Source organism: Octopus sinensis, unplaced genomic scaffold, assembly GCF_006345805.1.
Source record: "Octopus sinensis unplaced genomic scaffold, ASM634580v1 Contig13942, whole genome shotgun sequence".
Classification (NCBI taxonomy): Eukaryota; Metazoa; Mollusca; class Cephalopoda; order Octopoda; family Octopodidae; genus Octopus; species Octopus sinensis.
In genome coordinates, this window is record NW_021833065.1 from 442,311 (window position 1) to 457,510 (window position 15,200).

Below are 15,200 nucleotides of genomic sequence, written 5' to 3' on the forward strand. Positions count from 1 at the left end.
AGTTTTTTTGTCACTTCAAAGCCTCAGGGCAACAAATATTCTTGGTTTTGCTCTGTGGAACTATGATTGAAGAGGCCATCAGGGTTTCTGACTCTTGAAGTCCCACGATGAAGCTGATCATGTGAAAAGACAGGTTTTTCAATTGGTCTGTTTATTTACCAAGTTCAGTCTAGCAACTTTCAAAAATTGTCCCTAGAGATGGTCATAACAAGAAACTGAAGCTTTTTAAGAAATTCAAGCTGTGAAATCAGTTGATTTCGCAGTTAACCAGGAAATGAAACAATTGTATCCATCCTATTTTCCTGAGATGATTTGATAGTGACTTTTGTGCCATTCCAAAGGATTAAGATCTAGACTATGGTCTAATGGAAATTCTGTTATTTTTTTTTTACCAGGTCTAGTTAGCTACCATGCAGTTGTCTCATTTGTTGGTTCATAAATGTACACATACATAAGACAGTAGAGTGTAGTTTAAAGGAGATATGGGTGATATTTGTAGTAGGATGAAATAACTTGTACAGGCTCCCACGTTAGTGTATACAAAAATATGTACATACATAAGTCAGTAGGATATGACAAGAGGATTATCTGGTAACTGTTTCAAGCAGACCAAGCTACCACAGTAGCCTCTCTTATTGGCTTATACAGTTTTCTAAAAAAAAATTTTAATGCAACAAAATTGCCTTCCAACTAAAGTTTTTTAAAAAATATTTTGTTTGTTTCCTCAGTATTTGAATGTATATGTCATATAAATTATATTGGGAAATGTGTAGAAGATTGTGGCATAATAACCAAAAAATGAGGAATGTATAAAAAATATCATTGTTTACTTGAAATACCCAAAGGAAAACAAAACGAAAACAAAATTTAGTATTTAATCGGAAGTACATGTCGTCTGGTTTGGTTACGGTGTTAGGTCAAAACAATAGACAAAATAAATCAATCAGCAAAAGACCAGTATTTATTTAGGTATACCCAACTTTTTTAAAAAAGAAATTGAGCCTTATCAAAGAACTTAAATAAATGCTAATAAACAAAGTAAAGAAGATAATGCTGGCGAGAAATTCTATACTAATCAATGTAAATCTCTTGGATAACACGGGGAACACTTTGACATATGACACCGCTTTACTAAACCCACAACATTTGATTCAACGACGAGAAAATGTCTACGACAGGTATAGAGGTACGACGTCCGTATCCCAGTGTTGCTACCATATGGGTAGCCGAACTTTTAGCTGCAGCAAACAAGAAAGTGGATGATGTAGAAAACAGAAAAACTTACGAAAGGTAATTTGTTAAAGATCATCTAAAAATCTTGCCATGTGTTGCGATGAGCTATGATTTTCATTACTTTTTTTATTTGCGCACTTTCGATTTTTACGTTCAATATATATGTTAATTTTTTGTTATTTTCATCTAATGATTTTTTATATTTTCCATTGAAAATCGACATGCAGTTTATAATTGTTTTGCTGTTTGTCATATCATACTTATCACTCGTGATCAAGTTGACAAAGTAACAAATATAACCATGTGGAAATAAAATATCTCTTCTTTACAAACTTTTTGTTTTTCGTTTAAAGCAATGATTAATTTTTATGAAGTGAAAGTAAAGTCAATGAAGTAAATCTAACAAACAGTTTTAAAAATTTAACAATGGAAATAATGTTATGAAGATTACGTGAAAAAGGTTTAATCTAATTTTACGATCTTCGCTTGGAAAATGGAATAATAACATTCGGAATTCTTCGTCTTTCAGCTGAATATTTTTACGTTTTAACATCTCGATTGCTTTAGTAGATGGTAATAACTCAGAAACAGCGATCAAAATAGAGTTAAATTTTTAAATATTGATATCTGCTGTTTAAACCTTTACTTTGATGAAGAATTTACTGCATATTTCATATTATTTACATTAATAAATATCATCATTTGCAGTATCAATAAAATGTTTGGTAAAAGTCCTTCAAACCATGAAGCAGTGCCAATGAGCCTTGAAGACAAATTTACCCACAAAATAATTAAACATAAAAGAAAACTTGAACAAAAGGAAAAGGGTAAGTAATATCATTTTGTATCACACAGATTGACTGGATAAAGTTCTGTTAACCTCTCAGGCTGGAGGCTCATAATGTCCTGTCACATCCTGGTTGGTAGTTAATTCTAAATGGTTAGAAATAGTTATTGAATCTGAGTAGATTTAAGATAAATTCATCAGTGTCATTTTGAAAGTCAGCTGTGTTGTTCTTAACATTCACCGACGAATAAATAATCAATATCTTCTTATTCAACAGTTGTTAACAGATGTTCTTGCAAATCACTGACTTGTTGGTGTACAACAGAACCCATTACCCTTCTGTAGTTTAATCCAAGGCCATCTCTTCCAAACTAGATTTATGCGATATAAATTTAACAATGTAAGCTAGTGAAATACTTGTCTTATATTATGCTCTTACAGACTGCATCTCATGGTACCCGTATAAAGTTGGATTATTGAACCAGTGATATTGTCTTGGCCATGGCTAATGCACACTGCTTGCGATGAGAACCTTTGATCTAACAGTTGGTGGTCTAGCAGCATGGCCAGTGTACATTAAAATTATTTATAACACACATATTTTATAAAGATCAAATGTCATTGATTTTCACAAATAATTGAAAAGTTATCATACTATTGCATATTGCATATTCTCTTTAATAACAACTTCACTTCAGTTATTTAAACATGACTAACAAAACCAAGTTTTCATGCGATTGAAGAGAAAAATACTCTGGAGTAGATTCATATGGCCTTCTCTTAGCCCACAATACTGCAAAATAAAGAAACTCTTGTTCAATTTTAGATATTCAGTCTATTTGGTTGGTGAGATAGTTGACACTAGCTGATTGCTGCATCTTCTTCATATTCCAGTAGAAAATTATCTCTTGTTACTTCTGTCATAGACAATATGAGGACTGATTGTAATGCCGGTGGCACGTAAAAAGCACCGACTACACTCTCGGAGTGGTTGGTGTTAGGAAGGGCATCCAACTGTAGAAACTCTGCCAGATCAAGATTGGAGCCTGGTGCAGCCATCTGGTTCGCCAGCCCTCAGTCAAAATCGTCCAACCCATGCTAGCATGGAAAGCGGACGTTAAACGATGATGATGATGATACAATATGAGGACTGATTTTATTTATTAAATTATCTAAACAAAGAGAAAAAAAAACAAACTTGCAAGTGACTTTGATATGGGAGCTTCCTGGAAAATAAGCTGACTCTGTACAGATCAAAAATATGAAAAATAAAATGACAAAGCTTTGGAAAGAGTTAACAGTAGCTATCAGGAATGTGGCACAAGTAAATCTAAAAACCTAACAATGTAATAGTTTCAATGATAATAGTAATAATAAATGACTTGCAGGATCTGTGATTATTTCACAGAATTAATGATAAGCCTATTGGGTTATTTCTGAAAACTTTATCCAAAAAACCTGAAAGCTTAGCCTGTGTTGTGTCGGTATGGAAAGATAGTCACTCATCTACTACTCATTGAAAAATGAAAGAAACTGAAATACAATGATTACTTGATGCACTTTATATACTTTATGCAAAATTTTATAGACTTAATACACAACACTCATAAAATAAGTATTCACTCTTATTTTTTCATTTTTCCAGTAAACCAAAAAAATATCCCATACATATGATATAACCTTTAGTTAAATTGCATATATCTGCATGTAAATAAGCAGGAATATTTCACAGAATTGCATTTATGCGCATGCATTAAGTGATAGGTGATATAAAAAACTTAGTTAAATTTTTTAAAAAATACACTTTTCACGATCCAATCACCACTGCCATCTCCACCACTATCATCTCCCCCCCTCTCTCTCTCTGCTTTTCTTTAACATCACCCCTCTGCTAAAATTATATTTTTAACTCTACTCCTCTATATGATTACTACCTTCAACTAACTTTTTTAATCATGTAATAAATATTGTTCCCCTACTTTACATTGGATGCTTCTCTCTCCCTCTTTTTCTGTCTCACTTTTCACCTTATCCTCTTTTTCTTTCATGTAAAAGTGTTACAATTACATTCCCTCTACCTCACACTTCTTTCTCTCTCTTTTCCTCTAATCATGTGAAAGTGTTTCTGATGGGCTAAGTAATGGAATGACAAGCAGAATTATAAGATTTTTCTCATATTAGCATAAAGTGAAACATCTGGAAGAGATTGGTAAAGATTCTTGAATCATTTTCAGTTCATGCCATCCATTTATTTTATCAAGTGTAGAATGATAAAAAGCAAAGTTGTTCCCTGAAGGATTTGAATGCCATGCTGATAATAATGACAATGATAGTAATTATTTTGTTGAAGTTAGTCTTTTATAATTGAACGTGATATACTCCTACTGGTTAGCATGAAATTCTTTCTTGTTTATTCACGCAAAAAAGAAAAGGAATATTTCTCATTAAAATATATACAATTGTTTAGAAAGAAAATCTTAAATGGTTACTTTGTCATTTGTTTTGTCAGAAGTTGAAAATGCTGCTAAGAAAAGAAAGAAAAAAGCTGATACTATATCAAATAGTCTCAGCAAAACAGAGTTAATTGCAAAGAAGAAAAAAACACCAAATATTGTTAATGGAACCAAGTCAAAGAGCGAGACAAATTCAGTGAATACAGTGGAGAACATCAAATTGAGACTTGAGAAAGATACTTTATCACGGTCAGCAAGAAAAAAGCTTCGACGGAAATTAAAAGGATTACTGAATAAAAGGTAATAACATCTTATATTCTGTTAAAGATTTTGCAGGGTGATTTTTAGGATCTCTTGTGACGGAAAATGCACTTTTAGGTGATTTCTCATAGGTTTATTCTACACCCATAGGAGCACTCATTTGTATACTGTGCTCCTATTGTCTGCCACAGAGTTTTATCTACTTATTGTGCATGCTTGTTGACAGGTAGGTAGACTACATGATATATATATTCAGTGTTTTTTACTGGAAACTATCTTTTTATATATATATATATCATCATCATCATCGTTTAGCGTCCGCTTTCCATGCTAGCATGGGTTGGACGGTTCAACTGGGATCTGGGAAGCCAGAAGGCTGCACCAGGCTCAGTCTGCTCTGGCAATGTTTCTACGCCTGGATGCCCTTCCTAACGCCAACCACTCCGTGAGTGTAGTGGGTGCTTTTTACATGCCACCTGCACAGGTGTCAGACGAGGTTGGCAAATGGCCACAATCGGATGGTGCTTTTTAGTGCCACCAGCACGGGGGCCAGGCGAGGCTGGCAACGGCCACGAACGGATGGTGCTTTTTACGTGCCACCGGCACGAGGCCAGTCGGGGCAGCGCTGGCAACGGCCACGTTTGGATGATTCTCTTACGTGCCACCGGCACTGGTATCACAGCTGCAATTTCCATTGATGTTGATCAATTTCAATTCCGATTCTCACTTGCCTCAACAAGTCTTCACAAGTAGAGTTTTGTGTCCCAAGAAGGAAAGGTATGCATAAGTGGACTGGCTACATCCTATGTAGAGGCCACGGGTTATGATCTCACTTGTCCTGCCGGGTCTTCTCACGCACAGCATACTTCCAAAGGTCTCGGTCTCTAGTCATTTCCTCAGTGAGACCTAAAGTTCGAAGGTCGTGCTTCACCAGGTTTTCCTGGGTCTGCCTCTTCCACAGGTTCCCTCAACCGCTAGGGTGTTGCACTTTTTCATACAACTATCTTCATCCATTCTCGCCACATGACCATACCAGCGCAAACATCTCTCTTGCACACCACAACTGATGCTTCTTAGGTCTAGCTTTTCTCTCAAGGTACTTACACTCTGTCGAGTATGAACACTGACATTACACATCCATTGGAGCATACTGGCTTCATTTCTTGCGAGCTTACGCATATCCTCAGCAGTCACCCATGTTTCCCTGCCATGTAGCATGGCTGTTCGTACACACGCATCATACAGTCTGCCTTTTACTCTGAGCGAGAGGCCTTTTGTCACCAGCAGAGGTAAGAGCTCTCTGAACTTTGCCCAAGCTATTCTTACTCTAGCAGTTACACTTTCAGCACACCCGCCCCCGCTATTGACTTGGTCACCTAGGTAATGGAAGCTATCAACTATTTCTAGTTTTTCTCCATAGAATGTGGCAGAATTTGGTCTCAGAGCATTTTCAGTGTTTATTACTCCTGAGCATCTGCCACATACAAAAACTATCTTCCTAGTTAGCCTTCCTTTGACATTGCTGCACCTCTTATGTGTCCATAGCTTACACTTGGTGCATCTTATAGAGTTTCTACCTACACCTTTTCTATAGATCAAGCAGGGCCATCTACCTGAAGGCGTTTGTGATTTGTCTACCTTCCTACTTATTAGGACTTTGGTTTTAGCTAGAGTGACTCTAAGGCCCTTCGATTCTAATCCTTGCTTCCACACCTGAAACTTCTCCTCCAGTTCTGATAGTGACTCAGCAATTAGAGCAAGGTCATCAGCATAGAGGAGCTCTTAGGGGAATCCTGTCTTGAATTCCTCCGTTATTGCCTGGAGGACTATGATAAATAGGAGGGGCTGAGGACTGAGCCTAGGTGGACCCCTACCTCTACCCGGAATTCTTCACTGTACTTGCAGAACATTGGCAAATTTTTTCTTATCTGCTTCCCCTCTGGCTAGATAGACCTGTCTCCTAGCTTCCCTTTTGGCAGTCTGATACAATTCCCTGCTACCACCATTCTTCCAGTCCTTCCAAGCCTGTCTCTTTTCTCTAATAGCCCTGTCTACAACATTGTTCCACCACCACGTTACCTTGGGACGAGAGGGGACTTTGCACCAGCCACAGATCTGGTCAGTGGCTCTCAGCAGGTTGTCCCTTAGAAACGTCCAGTTGTCTTCTATATATTGAGGAACTTTCTATCAATATATTTGGTTAAACCCAGTTGGCATCTGAATTGTTTTTAACAATCCCTTATGAGGATATTACTTCCCCTAATGAAGGTCATAGCCTAACTAATTAGGGAGAGAGTCAGCCTAGATGAGATGCAGTTTGGGTTCATGCCAGGGAAAAGCACTACTGACGCTATATTTCTGGTAAGACAGCTGCAGGAGAAATACCTAGCCAAAGATAAACCTCTGTACCTGGCTTTCATTGCCATAGAGAAAGCCTTTGTCAGGGTCCCCCGATGCCTTATCTGGTGGGCAATGAGGAAACTAGGGATAGATGAATGGTTAGTGAGAGCTGTGCAAACCATGTACAGGGGTGCTGTCAATAAGGTGAGGGTTGGCAATGAGTACAGTGAAGAATTCCAAGTAGAGGTAGGGTCCACCAAGGATCAGCTCTCAGCCCCCTCTTATTCATCATAGTCCACTAGGTAAATTTGTCTTCAAGGCTCATTGTATTTTTCTATTGATAATAGGCTGAGCCTTTGTGATATAATAGATCATCCTTCTTTTTCTAATAAATTTTTTATCTGCAATGGCTGATTAGGTTTGTCCACAAGTAGCATCAATGCTAACAGACCAGACACACGTATTCTTTAGCTTGTAAGGGGTTAGTCCTGACCTGGAGATGATTGATCTTGCAGTGTTCAAAGCTGCCTTAATTCTATGTAGTACTTTGCCTCTCTGACAGGATAAGTGCTTTTTCCATTTGTCAATGAAAACATCACATACTTTCAGATTGCATTTCAAAATGTCCTTATACCTTTTATGCTGACCTCCTTGGCTCTTCCATTCAAGCAATACATCTCATTCACCAGAGCTTACCCTTCATGAAGAGAGCTTTGATCTTTTCAATTTTGTATAACTCAAATATAGTTAAGTACCTTGTCCTATGAGACAGCACAAATTTTCCAAAGCATCTTAAATGGAACTAATCTTTTTTTTTTCTCTATTTTCGTATGTTGGCAGTATTATGTTCAAGTCTCACTACTATATTGCAGCATGGTTAGAACTGTCTATATACTCTGGTCTTCATGCTAAGACAGATTCCATGAACTAACCAGTTTGCAGTGCATTCTTCTGAAGGTGATGCTTGCTTTCCCTCAGCACTGTAATTGTTTATTATGCAGGCATCAGAGAATGCTGCTCCTATTTTGTAGTCATTTTTTTATGCAATGATCCTAGTTGTTTTCAGGGACTATAGTAAAACAATCATGATCGAATTCAAGAAAGAGAACTGTCTTCACCTTCAAACACCTCAAAACTTGATGAAAGTCTTATTTCTGCTTGTGTATAAGCTCCATAATACTGATGGCCTACTCAGAGCAACCATTTGCTATGGTCTCACCACCAAAATTAAGACAGAAGTTATATTTTACAGTTTATTTGGAGTAATGACTTAACTCATATCCTGCTTGACAGGCTACTTGCACATGGCTTGCAGAGTTCTCTCTCTTTTTCTTTTACTCTTTTTATTTGTTTCAGTCATTTGACTGCGGCCATGCTGGAGCACCGCCTTTAATCGTGCAAATCGACCCCGGGACTTATTCTTTGTAAGCCCAGTACTTATTCTATCGGTCTCTTTTGCCGAACCGCTAGGTGACGGGGACGTAAACACACCAGCATCAGTTGTCAAGCAATGCTAGGGGGACAAACACAGACACACAAACATATACACACACTTACATATATATATATACATATATACGACAGGCTTCTTTCAGTTTCCGTCTACCAAATCCACTCACAAGGCTTTGGTAGGCCTGAGGCTATAGCAGAAGACACTTGCCCAAGATGCCACGCAGTGGGACTGAACCCGGAACCATGTGGTTGGTTAGCAAGCTACTTACCACACAACCACTCCTGCGCTTTCATTTGTTTCTTCCTCATTTGGCATGGTTTTTACAGCTGGATGCTATTTCTAACACTAATGTGCATTTTATGCCACCAGCAGTACAGAACTTGGTTATGGCCGGACTTTAAGATACTTTCTCTTCTGTATCTGTTTATATTCAGAGACAGGTTTCTTGTGTGCAGCTTGCAGAACCTCTCTTTTGATCTCTCTGACATTGAGAGGCTTACCTATTATTTTCCAAAATGATACACTGATCTTTTTTTATTTCATTTACATCTATTTACAGCAATGACTCTGCCCAATGTAGTGAGGAAGGAGAAAGGGAAAATAAAACTTCAAATAACTTAATCGTGGAAAAAGTAAAAGAAACTGTAAATAATTATCATAAAGCTGCTTCCTCAACTCCAAAAATGAATGGACATCATATCGAAGTAGATAAGACTACAAACACAGTTAACAAAAACGGCAAATCTAATATACACATTCATAATAAAAAGGTAAGGAGTGAAATACATGATTCAAAATTCTTTTCTTCAAATTGTGTAATGTGTAAAGTGAAGGGTTTTCTTATAATAGTAACTTTCCCTATAAAGATTTGATTCCATAGAATAGTTTGACTTTATTAAGGTGGTTCTTTTAATATAAAAGAAGGTAGGGTGGTGATTTAAATTTAGTTTTGCTTGTATGTTTTGTTCATTACATTACTTAAGGTGTTCTTCCCTTGGATAGAATTCAGGTTTTTTGAGTGTCCACTGGTGCTCTTAATAAAATGCTCTCCTTGCTTACAATGATGTGTTATGCTTCATCACAATACCTACTCTGTTATTTACTGAACATAGAAACCTAAAGGTAAAACAGATGCCTGGGAGTAACATCTACCCTCTTCATTCTGATACCCTGGAACCACTGAAGATGAGGAAACATCTTGTCACAGCTTACTGCAACAGAGAAGCTATAAACTGTTTTTTTAGCTAGCAGTCCAACATCTTCACAATATGAGCACATTAACTCTCACTGTATTTCATAATGTAATTCCATTTTTTTTTGTCTTTTAACAGAAATATAACCACCATCTCAGTATTCTTTTGTCCCAAATAAACTGAACTTCTTTTCATCTGAAAGTATAAAAGCATATGTTCATGATTTTGTAAAAAGAAAACAAAGATTCATTTGATTATATATTGTACTGGCATCAAAAGTAAAATTGGTGAGGAGGTGGCATTATACTATAGTGTAACATATATATTCTTTTCTACTCTAGGCACAAGGCCTGAAATTTTTGGGGAGAGGGGCCAGTCGATTAGATTGATCCCAGTATGCAACTGGTACTTAATTTATCAACCCTGAAAGGATGAAAGGCAAAGTCAACCATGGCAAAATTTGAACTCAGAACGTACAGACAGACGAAATACTGCTAAGTATTTCGCCCAATGTGCTAACGTTTCTGCCAGCTCGCCACCTTAGTGTAACATATATATATTACTGAGAATATGTAGGGGGAAATTAGGATAAACACAAGCTTAGTTATTGTTTATTCATGTTTCAGTGTTAAAGTCAGTATAGCTTCACCATTAGGGAGCAAGTTATATTTTGTGTGTACAGTTAGATGCATGACAACTACGAGTTAGAGCTCCACATAGATTATCATTATCTCATACAGTACTAGTTGTACATCTAACTGTAAACACAACATATAACTTGCTCCCAAATAATGGAGCTCTGCTGACTTCAACACTGAAACATGGATAAACACTACCTAGGCTTGTGTTTATCTTAATTTTCTTCTACATATGCTCTGTATATTACAACTAGTAACACTACTAAGTACACTGGTAGACTAAGCACCATACTAGAAGTTGACTGGATAATGATAATCAACTTGGAATACTCACTCTTATGATAGTGTTTGCACATCTAACTGTACATATGTATTACTGATTTTTAGGTACAAAAAAGTGGGGGCCCATACTGATGTCCATTTCTGAAATTAGAATCAGTAATATATATATATATATATATATATATTGTTTTGATAAATAAATAAATCAACATTCTAATATCCTAAAGCTGATAAACCAACTAATGTGTTTCTCCATTTTCTTATTTGTAATATATATATATAAGCAATTATACCTGTTCCTCTTCAAAAATTAAGTTTGAGCTTAAAAGAAAGAATATTGAGAGAAACAATGTTGGTTTGTGTCAATGCCCTTAGAAAGTAATTTAGAAATATTGTGCTAATGGCTGTATAGTCAAGCAGTTTGCCTTGCAGCCACAATTTGGAGTTCAATTTCTCTGCATGGCACTTTGAGCAAATGTTTTCTGTCATAGTTTTGCATCACCCAAAGTCCTATGGATGAAATTTGGTTGAAGGAAACCATGCAGAAGCCTGCTGTGTATATATATATATATATCAGTAAGATATGGCAAAAATTAGTGCACAAAATGAAAATACCATGTAGCATTTTAACTCAGCTCTGTAATGTCCCTTTATGTCTTCTGCCTTTGCCTCTAAGCTTCCTCCAAGGACAAAATAAATATCAAAGTATTAGGATTGATGTGATTGACCGAAAAACCTTTGAAGGCAGTGCCTCAGCACGTCCACAACATAATAACTGAAGCCAATAAAAAAAATTTCATTTCCAATTGAAATGATGTCTCCATCTTCATTATATTACAATATATGAGAGAATAAAATGAAAAAGGGTAAATTAGTATCAAGGGGAAGCTGGTATATCCCAGCTTTCTTCATTTCAGAATTCTTCTTTCAGATTCGACAAAGCAGGTGCCAGAAGAAAAATTGCTTTTTGCCTTGTGAAAAGAAATCACTATATGTCTCCCCAAATTTAACTTTTTCAGCAAAATTGCTTACAAACACAGACAAAACAAGAGGCTTCAGCTGTTATATTAAAAAAGAAAAAAAAGAAGCGAAGTAAACAGAAAAATCTTAAGAAAGACAACAGACCAGATCATTTGGTAAGCAGTATTGTATATTCAATTAAATCTTTTTATATGACTAAGACTTATTTATACTGAAACTGATACATCCCAATGGTAATATTGTAAATATATTTTTGTATAATGATGAGTTTCAATTTCATTGTTTCTTTCATTGTAAAAATTTACTACAAATCAAGAAAATATAACACCCCACCTCTTACTTCCCTTGAATAGTAATGCAATTCAAACCCTCAAAGTCACTCTGAATGTTAAGCCAAGGGTCTCCACTGGTAAATGCACATCTTCAACATGATGATTGGCCTTCCTCTTCAGAGCCAGTAAATATTTCAGCCCCCAACAACTTACCTTCTAAAAAGCTCAGTTGAGATGGGCATGTACCACTACAAACATCCATCATAGATAGCACATAGCATTAAAAAAAAACAAAAAACAAGCCATCTGACGAATTGGCTCATCGATGTGCTGTCTCCTCTTTCTACCACTACCATAGTGTCTTTTATTATTCGGAGTCCACTAGTCTGGAGCCACCCCACTCATGAGCTCTTAATTCACTTACCATCTAATGCATACCAGCATGGAATGTTAACATTAAATGATGGTGGTGACTGTTTCCCCACACTCTGCCAACCACTAATCCTAGTCCTTTCCTCCCTGCAACCATCAAATGCATGTCTCATCAGTTTCCATAGGCCTGCAAAGACTATATGTCAGACCTTATTTCTTTAGATGGGACCCACCTCCCCCCATCTGTTTCATATTTTTATTATATTTACAATAGTGAATATTTCCACATTTATATGTATCATAAAGTCATTCGTTATCATCATTTAACATCTACTTTTGCATGGAGGCTATAGAAGCAGAATTTAAGGCGGCGAGCTGGCAGAAATGTTAGCATGCCGGGCGAAATGCAAGTACCAGTTATGCACTGGGGTTGATGTAATTGACTTAATCCCTTTGTCTGTCCCCTCTGTGTTTAGCCCCTTGTGGGTAGTAAAGAAATATATAGAAGCAGAATTTTCTACACTGATAGCCATTATGATTTCATACCTTGGTACAAGGCCACAAATTTGTTGAGGAATTTTGTAGCCAGTTGAATTAATCTGGAGTACTTTTAGTGGAGTCTACTCTGTTGCAAGCATTCAGGACTGGTCTCTGGTTTGAGGATGGCTTCTGCCTTCCCACCAGTCTTGGAGGCCATGTAAAGGGTCACAGGCAATGCCTTCCCTCCAAACTATAAAAGTTACAAATCAAAACTACATAGTGTATCCCAGATTACATTATCCAATGTGTCTTTCTCCTTTCTGTAGGATGTGCTTTGAGGAAAATTTGGCTTGTTATTTCTAGCAGGTTGAGCAGTCATGTAGAAAGTTACCTGTTGCAATACAAGTTGCAGGATCAAGTGTTTTTACAGCACAAATACATTCTCCTAATATTAACTACTTAGTTACAAAGTGGGAGTGGCATCTAATTATCAGTTGGTTAGACTGAGGCATAATATTCTTGGCTAAAGTGCATAACAATAGATGTAGCAAAGTCTGAACTCATGACTTTGCAGTTATAATCCTAACGTAAATAAGTACCTGTTCATCAACAGGATTGTTGATGTGTGATACCAGGTTTTCCATGCTACCATACAAAGTTTCTTCATGCATCTTGTCTTGGGTAAGTTGGTTGGTAAAGTCCAAGCCTTACTTGATATATTATCACTCGTGCCATTCTTCTATCATTCTTGATTTGTTTGAATTACTTGTTAAAACCAGTCTGGCTATCACTTCTGATACCCAGATAATTACTTAAACCAATTGTGCATAAATAAACTCTTGGTGTGTGTGTGCTTGTATATATATAATACATTTTAATTTTTTTCTTTTATATAGAAACCTTCCACCAACCAAGTCAAGAGTCTCAATCAAAAAGTTTGAAAACTATAAATTGTATTATATTTTTAATAAAAAGTAAAATATTTTTAAATAATCTGAATCTTGTTTTTTTTTTTTTTCTTTTTCAATATCAGTAAAGTCTCTTTTCATTTCCAGCATGAAAAAATTAAGGACAATGTCAATGCAACAACCAATCACCAAAGCCATTTAATATAGTATAACATTAAAAAAACTCATAACCAGGCAATTATTAATACTGTAAGATATTTTTTGGAGAAGACTGTTCATCCCAAGTGTCTTGCCTATATTCAGTCATTTCAAATCTACTATACTTAAAACTAGTCAGTTTTCCCCTCTGTCTGGTGAATGTAACAATTGCTTTAGTTTTCCTTTCCAACAAAAATGTCTTATGATCAAAAAACAACACTTGACTAAAGGATGAAGAAAAAAAAGTTTCTATCCTATGGGGATTTTCAGAAAAAGTGAGAATAACAAAGATAAAGGGTTATACAAGGAAAGGGCATTTAATTAGGTTGAAAAATGCTAGAGGGTTAAGTTGTTTCCCAAGTATTTCCTTTTAACCCTTTCACTGCAAAATTAAATTTCATAGTTATTCCAGTAATTATGTTAAATATCTACAAAAAATAGAATTGCTATTTTCTGCAAGTTACATTGCCACTCAATAAACTTGCCATTAAGGATAATGAAAGTTTGAGTGGATATATATCTGATTTCTGCAGAAAGAAGGTTAACGGGGAGATGACAGAAATGTTTGATATAACACCATAAAACACTTCAAAATACATTGTTTAGTAGCTTTTCTCCATTCCTAAAATTCACCTACCTTATTTTGGCATTCAATGTTGTCAGCTTCTAAGCTTGTACAAAGCTCCCTATGCTTTTTATATATGCCTCTGCTGACAGACACGGTTTTCTAAATATTCATTGTTATCATATTGTCTGCTTTTTAGGCTTGAATGTGCTTGATGAAAAGTAGTTTTCTAACAAGTTAGGAAAAAATATCCATCAATTGCCATTTCTAACCTCATTCTTCATAAATACCAGCTGCAGGTATGTAATAAACAGCAAACAAACAAAATCTTTTGTACTCACCACTTCTAACCAATAAACCAGACTATTAACAAATAAGTAGATGCCATCATCATTGTTTTAACATCCAGTTTTCCATGCATGCATGGGTTAGTTTACTGAAGCAGAATTTCTACAACCAGATGCCCTTCCTGTCTCTAGCCCTCACCTGTTTCCAAATAAGGTAATATTGCCCTATGATCAGACATGTTTTCACAGAATATTGTAAGATTGTAAATGACACAGCTTGTATGACCATAACATTCATTCACAACTATCATGTGATGTCAAAGCACACACATACATGAGACAAGCTTCTTTCAGTTTCTATCACCCAAATCCACTCAAAGGGCTTTGGTTGGTCCAGGGCTATAGCTCCCAAGGTTCCATGCAGTAAAACAAACCCCAAACCACGTGGTTGAGGAACAAACTTCTTAACCATACAGCCACACCTGCACCTAGATGCC

The 15,200-nt window shown here is 36.2% G+C and overlaps 1 protein-coding gene across 1 annotated transcript; it reads left to right on the top strand.

Moving 5' to 3' along the window:
* The first annotated feature begins 934 nt into the window (after positions 1-934).
* On the top strand, positions 935-13,744 carry LOC115229956. Its single transcript, XM_029800215.2, has 6 exons — positions 935-1,290; positions 1,942-2,060; positions 4,530-4,773; positions 9,087-9,297; positions 11,660-11,776; positions 13,642-13,744. The coding sequence occupies exons 1-6, from the start codon at positions 1,166-1,168 to the stop codon at positions 13,684-13,686; spliced, it is 861 nt and encodes a 286-aa protein (XP_029656075.1). The 5' UTR covers positions 935-1,165; the 3' UTR covers positions 13,687-13,744.
* The last annotated feature ends 1,456 nt before the right edge of the window (positions 13,745-15,200 follow it).